This window comes from Gambusia affinis, linkage group LG01, assembly GCF_019740435.1.
Source record: "Gambusia affinis linkage group LG01, SWU_Gaff_1.0, whole genome shotgun sequence".
Lineage (NCBI taxonomy): Eukaryota > Metazoa > Chordata > Actinopteri > Cyprinodontiformes > Poeciliidae > Gambusia > Gambusia affinis.
In genome coordinates this window covers 34462369-34479460 of record NC_057868.1, presented here as the reverse complement: position 1 = coordinate 34479460, position 17092 = coordinate 34462369, and the positions used below count along the sequence as shown (strand labels likewise).

Here is a 17092-nt window from a genome sequence, read left to right as displayed (position 1 = left end):
ATCTGCTATAAAGTGAACCTCCTCTAAGTTTTTAAATAGCCCCAGGTGTCATCAACAAGATGACAAAGTTATTACCCTGCAACTGCAGAAGTATTCATACCCGCTGAACTTTTCCACATTTTGTCAGGTTACAACCACAAACTACAGTGAATCTAACTAGCAGTTTATACAACAGACCAACACAAACTCATAAATACGGGGTAATCACTAGAAAGTTCAAAGCTGACGAAGACATACTCTTAACAGTACGATTTTAGAAAGTTTTTATCTCATTTCATGGGTTAACAAGCAGTTTAGGTAAAAAAAAAAAAAAAGATATATATAAAATTTAAATGATTTTAATGGACCTGTTGAACTCCAACACCACAGAGAGCCCTTACTGATTACTGATGACGTCTGGCGTCCTGATGGCTCTTCTTGTTGGCACACACTGTGTGCAGCGTTGCAAAAAAGTGTTTGTTTTTGGCAAATTAAGGATAAACTTTACTCTAAATCCCAATGGAAAATAATCATCGTGACTGAGTTTATCCTTAAAAGGTTTCTTATTGCAACAGTGACGCCACAAGTGAATCTGTAACTTATTATTACATAGTTTAGCATTAACCCAAAGTACAGAGCGCTGACGATTGCTACAACTCTTATTTACAAGGCTGCAAAAAACAAGTTTCCATTCATTCTAGCTTTCGGCTAGGTCTCATTGTTTTTTAAAAGGGGTTGATTAAAAGAAATAAATAAATTTTGCTTGAATTCCAAAGACATTTTCTTTGTCCAGACAACATGAGTTCTGATTACCTTCTTCTTAAATCGCATCATATGTGAATCAGGACTTTAAAGAGATGCTGATGGGAGCTTCACATGAATGGATTAACAGGATTAACATGTTAAACATATGGCAGAATATTACACTGAGTGTAGGTGCATAGTTTGATCTTCCACTCATTTTGTGCTTCTTTTTATCTCAAATAACTAAAAATGGCTTTTGTTAATGATAATGGATGGAGAAATGGTGCTAGTACCACAATTGCCTTTACTGGTACAAAGACAACTATGCACCATAAAGAGAAGAAAACTGTAAAGTAAAGATAATTTCTCAAGCACGTTCATTGTTGCCTCATTAGAAAACATTTACCTTTATAGACAAGGCTTGTGTCTGGGAATGCTTCTTTGAGACAAAAAGGATTATATAATCAGAAAGTCTTTCAAAGGCCTTCTTTGGAGCAGACTAAGAATTCTGAATGGACTATATTTCCCATCAAACCTAGGAACGACCAGGAATTCCTCCAAACAAACTGTAGTATCTCCAGGGAGAATGATGTAAGAGTGTCCCTGTTGGCGCCACAACCTGATTGTGAGATAAGCTGATGATGGACGGACAGATGGATGGATGGATGGATGGATGAATGGATGGACGGACGGACGGATCTCAGTACTGATGCAAGATTGTTCTCAGACTTTTTGCTATATTCAAATAAAGGCAAAAGCCAAAGGGTTGACCTTTTACATGTTCTTTTTTCTTTCTTTGTTTCTTCAAAGGCTAAGATAAAAGGTTTTAGTGGACAGTTTTCAATTTTCCAGAAAACCCTCAGGTTTTAGACTGTTTTTGAAAGGAAAAAAAGAAAAGCCTGAAGTCTGAATGCGCTAATGGGCCTTACAGAACATGACAAGCGCTCCACTGCTCTCTGCAAACCACTGTTTCAAATGGCTTACAACATGTGGTGAAGGTTTGTGTCTGCACAGAGCATGCTCAGCCGTGCTGCTGAGCTGCACGCTGTGACAAATGCCCCAGCCGCCAACAGAAATGAGCCAAGCAGCCAAGCAAGAAGGGCAAAAATGAAGGACAAGTTAATTGTCCGAATTCCCTGAAATATATGAAAAGTTGGTACGTCTTTAGAGACCACAGGAGGAAATAGGTATCGTGTAATTGGTTTGTCAGATTTGATTTAGATGCAGGTATTGCTGATTGGGTGGGATGCAATGTGTGGTGTCAATTTGTCCTGAGCAGAACATCTGAAGGCTTTTAGAGTCAAGTTTTACTTTGCCCTTCATAACAAACATAACTTTTCTGTCCTTTATTGCAATGGGGGAAGTGATTGGAGGACAGTAGTGCTTGCCAATTATCCACCTGCCCTCCTCTTAACTTAGCATGCTATACATGCATGACTTAAAAGAAATTTCACAATTTAATACATTGAAATTGGGGCTGCCTCTTTAAGTTTCTGTTCTTTTAGCACCTCATCACATCATCATTCCTCTAGTAAGTGGCTATAAATGTTTGTTGAAGAACTGGACAAAGAGAAATAGTTCATGTAATGAGATGCACAGTTCCACCAGGTGTTTACTAATTGCTGCTGGCTAGTCTGAAGGAGCTGAGTGGGTGAGTCGTGAGGAAGGGGAGCACTGAACTGCAATGCAGAAGCTCGATTTGGAAACTGCTGCTCAGAAGAGGACCTGCGTGTGGAATGTGGAGCTTCGTCCCCTTGAGCGTTTTACAAACCCAAACGGTTGCCACAGGAGATTCAAAGATTTCTCCAACATGCGTGAAAGAATCAAAGCAACACTCCAGGTATGTTTTTGAGGAGAAAACAACATTAAACATGAAGTAAAGCTTAAAAAAGTTGATTTTACATAAAAACATGGTGACAGATGGCACAACAAAATGTAATTAAATTATGAGTAACTTACAGAACCTTATGTAGATGCAATGCTTTTCAAACTTACCCCACACTGAGAATCTACTGTTTACATTCTAATGAGCCTGTTTTTTCAATATGCCAGTTATTTAATCATATTCTGACACCACAGATTCCTGTGGTAGCTGCATTAATCAGGGCAGAACCAATACGAATAAAATGTAATCTTTACCGGGAAAGACTGCACCCTTTTTTCTTTTCATCAATCCAAGAAGAGAGAAAACATGATTGGAATGAGAAGAAAGGTTAAGAGGCTGACAGGTGACTCAGCACTCTGGAGTGTGTGTGTGAAGCTGGCTGCACCTCACTCAACACAAGGTGAGCTTTATCACAACCCCTGTCTCCAGACAAAACACACAGGAGCAAACAAGGACAACAGTGTTCCAACACTGACCCAGTGCACCCAAACAGCGCACCGATGACTCCTTTATGGCACTAAAAACAAGCTGTGATTTACATTCCTACCAAGACTGGGCCACATTTTCTCACTTATCTGTGTTACTGTGGCTAAATAAACTTTACATTGCTTGGCACCAAATAATGACAGAAAGGCATTTGCCCCAAATGTGAGTTTCTTTCTTTTTTTTGTTTTTTGTTTTTTTACTGACCACATGAGATGTTAAACTAGTGTACAGAGAGTGGTGTGATTAAGAGCACCAGCTGTGAACCCACTGCCTGACACTGATGCAAACCAGGCTGAGTATTGATTGACCACATCAATGAGAGAGAAAGGGGAAAAAAAGTCATCCGTTTTTCCACATGGAGAGAAGCCGAGATCTGCTCCACGTTTCAAGTCTGCCTGTTTCTTGTCAACACAAGGTTTTCTAGTGACTCAATCCATCCAAGACTTAGTGGAGCTTTTCGAACTGGACCCACACCGTAGCAAAACGTTACCCAGCCATGACAAACCTTCATTTTTCCTCCAGCTAACTGACCAGTTTTCTGCTGAGCAATGACTACAATCAAAAGTCAAAAAACAAGTCAGGAAGGCTCACTTTAGTATCTCTGCAGGCACAAAAAAAATGCTAAGACTCATTTAATAGCATCAAAGGAGAAGCTATCTAATTTTATTGCTATTAATAAAACCTTATTTTAGGGAAATAACTTGTTTATGTGAATTTCGTGCACATTGATGGAATTTAATGCACACAGTAGAATAAATAGTCTTTTCTCCCACAGAGGCAAAATTCAGGTGTAACAGCATACTCAGGTTCAGATTAACAATTACAACAGTATTAATAATAATAACAATATATTGTAAAAGATTGCAATTTAAAAAATGCAGTGATTAGAGTAGAAAGATCATATTTGTGCTGTTCTCTATGAACCCTGATCTTAACTTCTATTCAACATGCAACTTCTAAAAGGCTTTATTACGAGGATAATAACTTTGTCCCACTTCATAGCATCTAAAAAAAAGAGTTTTGTTATTCAACAGTTGATACCAGAGAAAAATCAATGAACTCCTTAACAAAGGAGTGAAAGCAAGTTTCCATTCTGAAGCGAGGTCACTAATTCATTGTTGGTTTGATATTTATTAATTGACGTAGCTTTCAAATACCGAGTCTTCTTGACACATTGTAAAGTCCAGTGACGTGCGGTCAGGGGAGGCAGGTGAGGCAGTGCCTCACCAGCCATCGTGGAAAGAAAGAAAATATATAATCATAAAGTAATTTAAATTGTTATATTCATCCGGTGGTTTGTACTAAAAAATATTTATTTTTCATGTAGCTTCACCAATTTCGATTTTTATATGTTCAAAATCGCTGAATTTTCTTATTTTCCCATTCAAATGCTTGGAAGCGATGCCGGTGAGGCAGCAGCGAGCTCTGCCTCACCTTGGATTGCGCAACCCCTGGCTCTGCGCTGGCTGCTAAGCGGAGAGAGCATGTTGCTGTTGCACGTCAATAAAATGGTTTAAACAAATTTAATATGTGAACTTATTTCCAATAATTTAGCTTATGTATATAATGTACAGTGCTTTTTGTCACCAACTGTGTTTGTGTAACGTGTTTCGTGTAATGAGCGATTATAAACGGCAGAGAACAGGTTCGAGGTGAGGCAGGCAGTTCTCTTGCCTCATGGCAGGGGCGCTCAAGATCCCAGGACGTTAGTCTTGTTCACTCCTCAACTGCCGAGTAAGTGACAGCGAGCTAGGCTAAACGATTCGGGAAGCAAGTCAAGTGCAGCGATAGATTATAATAGAGATAGTGATTTTTTTCCTCTCGCTTATCCCGTCTTTCGACATGGATGACTACATTACAACACTAAAAAAGTTTTCTCAAGTGGACTTTCAATCGAAGCAGGAGATAATAACCAAAGGAAGACCAACGCCGGAGCTGAAAGGTTTGTTTCAGACTACGGGACAGAAGGTTAACCGCTCTTTTCAAACCGAGTGGTATTCACGAAAAGACTGGCTTTGTGGATGTCCTGCTCGAAACCGCCTTTTCTGCTTTCCTTGCCTTCTTTTTTCAACTTGTGGCACTGTGTGGACTCAGATGGGATTTGGTGACTTGAAGAACTTGCAAAGATCCCTCACCAAACATGAGCGGTCCACCACTCATATTCAAAGCCAAATTGCGCTAAAAACCTTCGGCCTGTCCAGGATAGATTTGGCTTTGGATGAACAGCGGAGACTCAACATCAGCATCCACAATGCTAAGGTAAAGGAGAACCGAGAGATTTTAAAAGATCTCATCAATGTCAATCTATGCATCTATTTGCAAATCTGATTCTGATGACGTCAGTGCCTCACCAGCTATGAACCTCACCGCACGTCACTGGTAAAGTCATTTTTGAGCACATTGCTTATGCAACCAAGTGAAGGGCTGCACCCTGAAAGAAATGGGTTGCTTTGGAAGCACTAGTCTGCTTCCCCTTTAATCTCAAAAAGAAAAAAGTCAGGAAATGTCAAAATGTCTACTTTATTAAATTCTGGAGAGCTACAATGTGAAAACAATTTCCTCTTTTTCTCTCCTTAATATTACCTGTAATAACATAGCAGCTTAAATGTAGAACCAAAAGCTGTCTGGACGTCTATATAAAAAAGTTCTTCCATACTTGAGGCGGTAGAAAATGTCTTAAAAGAAACAATGTGAGACACTTGAAACGTGTTTCTCTGTTGAATAAGAAAACAAAAATAGGTGTTATCCTCCTTGTACCAAGTCCTTACAAAGACAACAGACCATAATTAGATGAAAAATCCTAATTTATGGCCTTATTACATGTAGAATTGGGTCAATTTCAAATAGGCAATTAACAACTCCTTAAGGATGACTAATGAAGAGTCATTATGTCTCTGATGTGCAAATTAATAGCTGCAAATTATGTTTAATTTGTGTTCCCTAAAATAAAGTGTTATCCTACGGATTTACAAAAAAAATTTGAAACAAATATTCTAATCAAAAGCTTTACACACAGTCATCAAGCTAAAATGCTAAATTAATTTGGACCTTTTACTGACATATGTAATGATGCAAACCTTATATGATGTAAAACTTAAAGGCTCAAGGTTTTTATTCATAATGGATCTTCTCTAATCTAAATATGACAAGAAATAAAACAGTGAATTAAAAAAAAATCTATAGGGGGAAGCTACAGATATAAACCTGATTTAAAGTTTTTCTGGCTTAAAAAATGAGACTTTGATAAATCTTTTAAAAATATTTTAGTATTTTTTTCCACAATAATTCACCTAGAAAACTTTTTTTTCGAGGGAAAATAAATAAAGTGAAAGAAAAAGGTGCAATAACAGCTTCGCATATTGTGCACACCTTTAAACTAATACTTTATCCTTCCACCTTTGATTCAGTTTCAGTCTTTGACTGATGGTTATAAGCTTCCCCATCTTAAGATGAAAATATTCCCTCCCTCCCCCATCTTGCAAAATTTCTCAAAATCTAGCAGCCTACAGGCGGCCTTCTACTTCAGATTACTACAGATTATCTGACAGATTTGGTCTGAGCTTTGGCTTAAGTCATTTCAAAACTTCAGTTTTATTCCAGTCAAATCTTCAACTTTCATAAATAAAAACACAAAACAAAACAGAAATCTGTTGTAAATTTGACTTATGTTTTTTTTTTCTAATCCACACCTGGTCAATTTTATACCTTGATGGCTCAAATATATAAATACACCGCTGTTTGTTTTTGAGTAATAATCCTTTTGTTCCTCAGTTCCAGGCCTTTCCTGATTATTAACCAGCTTTTGGCTTCAATCTGGCTGGATACTTGAGCAGTGTTCTTTTCAGCTGGAAACGGGAAGATGAAGATGAGTTTTCATTTTTAGCATCACCGTAAAACCAAGCAAACATCCAAATCAGCAAAATGCTTCAACAAAAGAAAACCAGCGGTTATCCACAGTGAAACTCATTTTGGAGTTAGAAAACGAAACGAGAAAAACCACGCTACAAACCTTGACATGTCCTCTCGTTGGTCAGCAACTTGTAGCCTTTCTTGCAGCTGCACTCGAAGCTGCCCACGGTGTTTCGGCACACGTGATCACACCCCCCATTGTTCAGACGGCACTCGTCAATGTCTGCAAATAAAAAACCCAAATGAGTAGTGGGTAATTCAAATCACTCATCACAACTGAAACGGTGAGATAAACCTGCAGAGGAAGCGGTAAATTAAACACTACACCACTGTTCTGTTTTAGCCGACAGTAATTTACTTTTTGTTTTTGTTTTGCAATGTTCATTAGTGGGCTGTGTTGTGCAGCTTTTAAACAGACAGCAGCTCAGGGGTGGGGCAGATATGGTACAACAGAGATTATGACTTGCTGTGTCATCTGTTCATCCTGGCTTTTCACTGTTATCTACTTTGGAAAGTTTTAAAGAGATGAATTCTAAATCTTCATCACAGATATAGTGTCTTTTTCTCAATGGTCCTTCATCATCTGGTTGCAATAAATTCATAAGAAGTGGCATTAATGAATCAATCTTCTGCTTGCTCCGTTCATCTCTATCCCCTTTCCAAGTGCCTCGCCTTAAGCAAGCGCCTGTCTTGTGCCAATGCCACCTGGGTTTGTTTTCCTCTTGTTTCCCCCCAAACCAAACTAATGCGAGTCATTGTGGTTTTATCAGTGTTCATCTAACCTTACAAGTCAACCAAAAGCAGGCAGATATCTAAGTTTGCTCTTCTGGGAACAATCATGTCTTTGTTTTCTGAGTTTCCTTGGATTTTTCAGAAGAGAATTTGCCGATGGCTTATTGGACATAGGATCATATTTGTAGTTAATAAGCTTGAATAAACTAAATAAGAGAACATAAATAACCTGAATCATCATTTAAAAAAACCCAAAACAAAACATTACCAATAGTTTGACAACTGAAGAAATGTCAAAGTTTCAGAAGCAAGAGGATTTTATTTTTTTCTCCAATACAGCTAGTTTCATATACGCAAAGATAACACTTATTGTTAATCATAAAATGGTTTATTATGTAGGCCTAATTTTTATTGGCTGTTTCTGTTTAAAGACAGTTTTAAGTTTTGAGACTTAGCATTAACTTGGTGGAGATTTTTATTCAGAGTCCCTGAAACCATTTTTTTTGCAACAGAGGAGGACAAGAGAGCCTGCAGGTCAAGCAGCTGTATTTCCCTGAACCAGATAGAGTTTCTGCACCAGTGTTCAGTCACCTATGTCCCTCTTCCGAATGGAGGGATAATCCACTTTTGCTCTTTTTTGTATATGTGGGTGGTTTCACACTCCAGGACCGAACCAGGCATGGAAAAAAAAAAAAGTCCCCAGAGGAAGCTTAGCACATTTATGGTGGAGAGAAAAAACAAAACTTTTTGCAATAAAATTTAAGTTTAAAATTGAGAATAAAAGAAGTTTGCTCTACACAAAAAGATTTTTGGGTAGAGCAAAAAGGTTGATTGAGACTAAAGTCTGACCCTGCCTGACCTTATCACAGAATGTTTGCTGCTATCGTTTCGCTTTTCTCAGCAATGTCAGTCCTAGAGTTTGTGTTGAATACGATCGACGATATCATGCAGAGTAGACCTATGCAAAGTGTCTGAAAGGTTATGGCTGGTGAGTATGGATGCTGGTATCTCAAAAAAATGTAAAAAAAAATTTAAATTTCTCTGTAGCAGAAAGTAATGCAAGATGGCAGTAAAATATTTACAACCATATCTGCAAGCAGAAAACATCTTGATGAGTTTTTATTAATATAAAACTCCAGAAGGAGCGATGAGGACTATTCTGCGTGGCAACAGTACATATAGGAAATTCATTTCACGGCAGCAGGACAGGTGCAGTGTGAACGCCGCCCTGATGTGCGGTTGATGAGCGATTTACCTTTGCAGGTCTTGCGGTCTGGCTGGAGAGTGAAGCCGACAGGGCAGCTGCAGCGAACTCCTGTCACCGAGTCGTGACATGTGCTGTCGCAGCCGCCGTTGTTCACGGCACAGGTCTCTGCAAGGAACCAAGCAGGCAGATGAAAATGCAAAGTAATTTGTTGTCCTGACCTACTTATTCAAACGGCATGCTTGTGTATTGGTATTACAGAGAAAATTAGGAGCCACGCTATCATCTACAGTGTTAATATTGTCAACAGGCGGGGGTGATAAGAACAGCAAACTAATTAGATGTTTTGAAGCAGAGAGAGAGAAAATAAAAATAAATACTTGGAGAATACTTGAATACAGCAGATGAATCAGAATATTAGAAAAGAAATTTAAGGAGGTGTGGGGAAAAAGTAGTGACTGGGAAAGGTAGTCAGCAAACACAGCTAAACAGAGATAGCTGTTTATAAGAGGACTGAATATGTTTATTTGTATGTACATGTCTCTTTTTTGATTGAATAAATGAGGACCAACTACTCATTGCCCAACCAATTTTTAAAGCGAACATAAAGGGTGAATCCACTCTGGTACAAGCTTAAATCAATAGTAGTAGTAAAAGCTAGAAATTAAGCACTGGTATAATACAGACCATGTGATTGGATTTGTACCCTGATCATAAGTTCAGCATCCACGACTAAGCAAGAATAAGTTTTATAGGTTGCGCAACATTGCACGTCACAGAGTAAGTAGACCAAGCGGTCCCCGAAAAACAAGGTGAGCATAAAAAGAGGGTTGCTTCTGGTTTTATTTGGAGCAGATCTCTAGTAAGTTGGAGAAATTAAGCCCTCTACAAATCCTCTACAAAGCTACAAACGCTAGAACATATTGCTCATCATTAGAAGAGCACCAGATGAAACATATGGTTGGGTTTTATTGCAGCAGACAGACTATTGCACAATTAAATTAATTAAATATTCACACAAACATGGCAGCTAGGTCTCCAGTAAGTGAGGCAGCATAATATATTCTGATCTGGACTGTTTTGACTATTTTCCTCATAACCCTGGTCCAGTGATTTCTGGCCTGTTTTGAATCCACTGACCTATTGCTTTTCTTCACCAAAGACCATTATTACTTGTTAAATGCTTCAGCGTTCAGCCATTTCTCACTGAAATGTAACCATCAACAGAGCTACTCTAGTAACTGAATGTGAATTTTTTTGTTTTTTAGATAAAAAGTACTTGTATTCCAGTGCTCCTGTGTTCTTTGCTTCCCTTTTCTCTTATTCCTGAGACGTTCACAGCCAATTTGCCTGGTTCTGACTGTAGTCTTAAAAAAAGCTTTTTTCTTTTCTCTGCCGCCATGTGTTAGGGATTAATGTCAATGATTTGATGCAATCAAACTTACTTCTTACCAATTGGCAATACACAGCCAAATATATTAGAATTAGTTGCAATATAATAAAAAATGAATGGGACTGTAGATAACTAGATCCAGAATCTCATTATATAATTAGATTGTATTAGACTGAAGTAAATTGATATGAACTGAATTTGGACCAAGTTGGATTCCGTACAACTGGTGTGAACTGGACCTGTTTGGAGCGTAAACTGTCTCCAGGTTGCGTTTTTAAACTGAATTATTTGTGTTCGACAATTTGAAGACATTTCAGACTTGACACAGAAATGGAGAAAAGTATTACATGGGCTAAACTACTTCTGATTCTATCAAAATGTAAAACTCAGATTCTCTTTTCCGTCATTACAAATAGTGTAAAAAAAAAACAACAAAACTACATCACGCATGATAATATTTTTACATTAATTAACGTCGAGACTTTTTATGATGCTTCTGCTTTGCTGTGGGAAAGGGATGTCCACTGGGAATGTTTCTCTCTGGATCGGTTGTTGGCGCTGTTGCCATGGCAACCTGTCCTGTTGAATCTGGGAGGAGTAGCTTCTGAGGGAGCTGCTCTATGTGGATCAGGATGGGTGTGTTTGTTTGGTTGATGAGTTCAAAAATCAACAGTTTTCCCCCGGAATGAGTCGCTCCACCCTGAAGTGATGTCTTTTTTTTGATAGAGGTTTCCATTTATCCGTCTGCCACGGAGACGCATTTCTCATTTAAACTTCGCAAGTGTTTTCATCAAGATAAACAATCAAGACCCAGATTTGCTCTGACTGGTCTTTGCAGGAGGAAGAAATCTCATGACGGTGTTTGATATCCCAGTCTTTCGGCAGACTTTAGAGCATAGTGCTGTGGATTCAATAATTGCAGAGACTAGACAATAAGACAGGGTTGGGACACGCTTTCAAAATGCTCAGTCAGACAGCTGTCTCATCAAATTGTAATGATCATGTGTTATAAGAGTGAAGCAACATTTCTAACGTTATGATTCTGTAAAGGCAGGAGACAGACAAACGGTCTGGCGTTTCTTTGTGTATTCTGGAAGCACGCCAGCCACATCGGCGCATCTACAGGGCTGGGACGTGCAATTACAGTAAGAGACTTTTGCAAATATTCTCCAATAAAGTGTTTGGTCTAAAGCTGATCTGCAGTAATATATGAGAAGCTGCTAAGACAGTGATCATAATCTCATAGAAACCACATGATTTCTAGCTACAGTAACTCTTGACTTGCATCAGAGATGATGACAAGCGTCTTGTCATTAGTTATTTGTGACAACCCCAGGAAAAATACATAACAGGGTGAGCACACAAAATCCTCAAAAAGACTAAAATCAGAGTCTTGTTTGGGATGGATGGCCTTGGTGCAGAAGATGTTCTTTTCAGAAAACCCTGGAGGTTTTTTCCCCCATAAATCAAGCCAGCAAATACAATAAGTTTAGTCAGTTTGGACTTGTAAGATAACAGTGTAATTATTCATCCCACTATGACATTTTGTCATATTACTACTACAAGACATACATCTAATAAATGAGGATTTTTCAATAGATCTACACACCATTACACTAGTCAATAATTTCCTGATTGCTGAGCAATTTTTTTCCACTGGTGATTTTTTCAGGTCTACCAGAATGGAAAGTCTTCTTTTCGCCACCCTAATCTCCACAGATTGTCTAGCAGATTGGGAACTCCTGGAAAAAATGGGAACAGCCTGGGAATAGCTTCCCAACTGTGACATTTTAGAGTTAATGAATACGCTCTACATTGGCCTGTCTGTTGGCGTGAATGGCTTCGTCAAAGTGGGTTTATAATTGTGCCACACTTTTTCCATTTTTCAGAGGACTGAATGAACAGTTCTGGGTTGGATGCTCAGAGGTGACCTGTCTGCTGTTTTCCTTGGCTCTCTGCAATTTGTTACATAATGTTTTCTAAAACTTCCAAGCCCTTTGGTGAACAGCTGGATTTCTAATGAGATTAAACTAGACATAGGTGCACTCTATTTACTAGTTAGGCGACTTGTGAAGGTTACATTCAATTTTACTGAGTGACAGAGTTAAAAAAAAAAAAAAAACTAACTACAAATATATGTAAAAAAACAAACAACTTGTGCTTCCACTTTACAGTTATGTCTACTATTGCATGAAATCCCAATAAAATACCTTCAGCATTCGACTTTCTGGCTGTAATTAGGAAAAATGTGAAAAAGTTAAAGGTGTATGAATACTTTTTTGTGGTTATGTAACTACTGCCTTGATTTGAACCCCCTTGAAAACACAGACAGACAAACCAGACAAACAAAACAAAACATGGAAGAATGGGCTACGAATAGATCTGGGGCTTTAGGTGGACAGACGATCAGAAGTCAAGCTGCACGCAAAACACGTCTCCCTATGTTTCGTTTCTGAGAAAAGGCACCGAAAGTAGGACACCAAATACTGAAATAGGTCAGACAGTTGTACTGTAGGATGTGTGGAAGTAAGCATTCATGTACATACAGTTGCAACAAATGGTACCTTAATCCCCTCATGTACTCTCTGTTCTTCCTCCGAATGGGCTGCTCCTCTGAGAGCAAACCTGCTCTCCAAGTTTCTTACATAGTATCATTAAATCGTAAATCTCTTTGATAGATCAGGGTTTGATGCATCTTCACAGATTTATGACTTAATGTTTCTGCTGTCTTTGCTATTTCAATGAAAACGCATCCCATCCTGAAAATTGGGTTGAACTACTCAGCTGATATAATCACGTTTCAGTGCTCTCAGTGAAGGAAATCACTTTTGGCCACACAGCGAACGATGAAGCTCCTCAAATGGATTCTGTTCCGGAGTTTTGGACATGATATTACATGCATATAAAAAGAGGAGGCTCACTCAGTTCTGTGATTTATCTTTTGCATGAAGTAAATCTAAACCATGGACACATTACTGGCTTTCTCACTGCAGCTAATAGGCCATGATGATGGAGTTTAGGAACACCACGGCAGAGTGTTTGAAATGCTGCAAGCCTAATTTCACTCACATCAGTCAAATCAAAACACAAATAAAGCAGAAGTCTTTGGTCTGACTCGTAAAAACAGCACAGTTAATCTGATTGTTTTGGACTTCTGGTCATCTAATTCGCTTTATATGCTAATGCACCCACAAACAGCACATGTGAGATACGACTTTTGATTTAAGAAACTGAAGGTAAAAGTTCAACGCTGCAGCCAGGTTCCACCACAGCAGAATTTATTAAACGAAAACCAAGTGGGAAAATCAAAAAACTGATGAAAAAACAAGAAAAGTCCAAATACCTCCTGATCCTTACAAAATACTAAAAGCCTTAAAATTTAAGTGTTAGTATTTTTGCTTTTATCAGACTGTATGTCAAAGCTGAGTTCTTGCATTTCACATATAAAAATCAGATCTAAATATGAATCTGGATCGTATTATCTAGACAAATGATTACCAAAATGATTAGAATCATAACTAGCAAAAGCACACTGGAACAAATTATATATATATATATATATATATATATATATATATATATATATATATATATATATATATATATATATATATACACAAAAATCTCAATTTAACCAGCCGTCCAATGGTTGCAAAGGGAGTCACTGCCATTTTTATTTTCCCAAAGCTTCAGCAGAATGATGGATAATTTGTCATGAACTTTCTTATAAATATCAAAACATTGTTGATATCTGCTTAATGTAGTTTTAAACTGTTGTATAATATTTATTAAAATGCAAAAATAGAAGCCAAAATTATGAAAAAATTGTAAATTTGATGTTTTCAGAATTCATAAATGTACGAAACTGTCCATTTTGGTACATGGTCAGTTTTGAATGTTTGTATAAATGTGGCATATGAAGCCACATTTCTTTTTTTTTTTTATAATAAAAAATAGAAAACAAAACAGAAAGCAAGTAGGAACAGAAAATAAAAACTGATCAAATGAATCACAGATATAAGTCCAGAAGAATTTGTGGCATTATTAAAATCCACAGGGTTGTGAAAAATGATTTGCCCCTTAACTGCCAATCCAAAACTTTCCTCTTGCTAGTGGGCTTTGAAGCTTTGTCCTGTTGCATAACACAAGTTTCTTGACCTTTATGTCACAAATTGCTGCCCAGACGTTATCTTTCAGAATTTTCGGGAAGAGAGAAGTAGACACTGTTTCATCAGTCATGGCAGCCATCCAAGGCCTGTTGCAGCAAAGCAGTCCTGGACCATCACATCATCAGCACCATGTTTGTGCTTCCACTGAAATGATGAAGACGACCTTGTCACCGTATGCAACGAGACGCACACTTTCTGAAATAACTTTCATTTTTGTCTCTCCTTTCCACAGAATATCTTTCGAATCAAAGCGTTGGGTATGACTTTCAGAAACCTTTTAACAGACTTCATGTTTTCTGACAGGTTCTATTTAAGTGATTTCTTGATTCTGCAGGTGTAGCAGCACTCAGCTGTGGCCGTGGATGGTGAAACTGAACTTATCTAAAGCAGATAGCTTTTTTACCTTAATCAAATCTGTATTAGGATTCTACCCTCAGGCTATCTTAACCAATACATATTTTATGATAGGGTGTCACAAAAAAACCCCAAAACTGAAGAAAAGTGATGGATAGAAAGAAGTATATTTAGGTAGACCTTTAGAAAGAAAACTGTAACATTTACTTAAATGTAAGAACTTCTGACATTTGTGATCCCAGCATGAGTTATAACATTAAAACTCCTGTATTACCCCATGTTGATTTCTGTGACCCAGAACAATAAAAAGACATCAGCATATATGTGCATATATTTTGACATTTGGGGTTGACTGAGAAAATGTGTCGGTGCGAGAGTGACCTGAAGGCGATATCTGTGTGCCTCCCTGCGTGTCGGTACGAAACGCAGCACATCTGAAACATCTCTGTTATATAACTTCTCCGCAGCAGATCACAGGCTCCCTGTTTGCAGCTGTGTTTGGAAAAGGTGTGGTTTAACACAGGCAGTGGCTGTTACTGAGAGGGCATTCACAGGAGGAAAAGGAAGCTGGTGGGAGGAGCCAGAGATCAAAGGTCAGAAGGATGATGCCCCCCCCTCTCACCCCTCAACAACATTGTCATGAGGGGAGGGGCTACATCAGTGTCTGCTCAGTTAGACTGCTCTATTCCCCACACCCACAGACCCCCAGAGAGAGAGGGGAGCCAGATAAACACATATTTACCATTAGGGAACAGCTGTGGGGCTGCCTGGGACTGGACACTCCTCTCCCCTGCATGCACACACACACATATGCACACACACACTTTAGTTTGGTGTGCACTTGAACGGGACAAGGTAAAGGTGAGGTAACAATATATCCTCCTTGTTCTAATTAGCAGTTTTGTAGATGTATAATAACCTCTTTTCTTAGAGATTTTGTGGCTGAATTAACAGCAGTAAACATTAGACAGGACGTTCCCATACAGGAGAAACTCTACATACCCCTGACCTTTTTCACAATTTGCAACGTTCCAGTAACAAAATTTGATTATATTTTATTTAGATTTTATGTCATCTACCAATGCAACAGATGGTATAATTTTAAGGTGAAAGAATTTAGATATAGGATGTAGTTTTCTGTACTTATATAGATATATTTCCAACCAGACCCATTAACTTCAATCTATTTTGCAAAGACAAATGTGCGAAAATTTCAATCTGTAGACGTGTAAACACCCTGAAAGACTTGTTGCTGCAAATGTAGCAGGATTCACTTTTACAAAGTGTGGATCCAGAGGACAAGTGCAAATCAAGCCGTAAAGATTTGGATTTGGAAAAAATAATAATAACTGAAACGAAATGTAATCTTTCCTCTACTTCACACATTATGCAGAACTTGTGTTGGTCTCTCAAATAGAATCCCACTAAATTCTAAGTATGACAATAAAATGTTAATGAGTTTAAACAGTTTTCCTAAGACACTGTATGTGATTTCTGCAACCATTATGTGGAAAATTTTTTATATTTTCTAACCACAATGTAATAATCTATTTTTATCATCAGCTGTGAATTTAATAGCTTATAGTCTATTAAATGGCTGCCTGGATTTTCTTAGCTCATTTGGATCTTTTTTTCTGTTTATGGTAAAATCATTACTACAAGTCGTCTTCAAGCTTTGCAACCAGAACAAAATTTTAGTTATGTTTTATTGCTTGTGCAGCTGTGAACAGTTTTCTCCTTTCCTTGAACTACATCAAAGCTTGTTCAGCTGCGTTTACAGACAATAATAATATTCCTAATATTAAAAGCCTCTACTTCACATCATCTACATCATCAGTTGAAGGTTGAGTCAAAATTACATCACCTCATTTAAAGTGTGCGAATGTGTTTTTTCCTCCCCCCACATCATTTATCTGACAAATACCCCCAACACATGTGCCAGCTCTTGCAGAGATTGATTTAGTTAAAATGAAAAAAAAAAGAAAACTTAAGTGAAATTTCTGATGCGCTGCATGAATAATAACAATAAAAAACAATTTCTTCTGCACCAAGTGTCTTTAATCTTCGTTTATACCAACAGGAGACGACAAAGATACAACAGGATGACCTGATATTTTTTCAAGAAATTAGATTCAGCCTCTCCCTGGTCACAAACGTTATCATACACTAAATCCTGAAAACAAAGGGATAATGACAGTATTTTTCTGCTTAAACTGAAATTAAGGTGACATATCAAG

General features: G+C 37.9%; 1 protein-coding gene across 2 annotated transcripts in view; it reads right to left on the bottom strand.

Annotated features, from left to right (window-relative positions):
• Positions 1-17092, bottom strand: part of scube3 (signal peptide, CUB domain, EGF-like 3) — a 107837-nt gene that overhangs the window by 18238 nt on the left and 72507 nt on the right. The window contains exons 7-9 of one of the 2 annotated variants that reach the window (XM_044129239.1): positions 15598-15645; positions 8991-9107; positions 7104-7226 (exon numbers count right to left, since the gene is read on the bottom strand). In XM_044129239.1, coding sequence (XP_043985174.1) covers positions 7104-7226; positions 8991-9107; positions 15598-15645 — 288 coding nt within the window. The remainder of the gene's footprint in view (positions 1-7103; positions 7227-8990; positions 9108-15597; positions 15646-17092) is intronic. The other variant, XM_044129247.1, reaches the window with a different exon arrangement.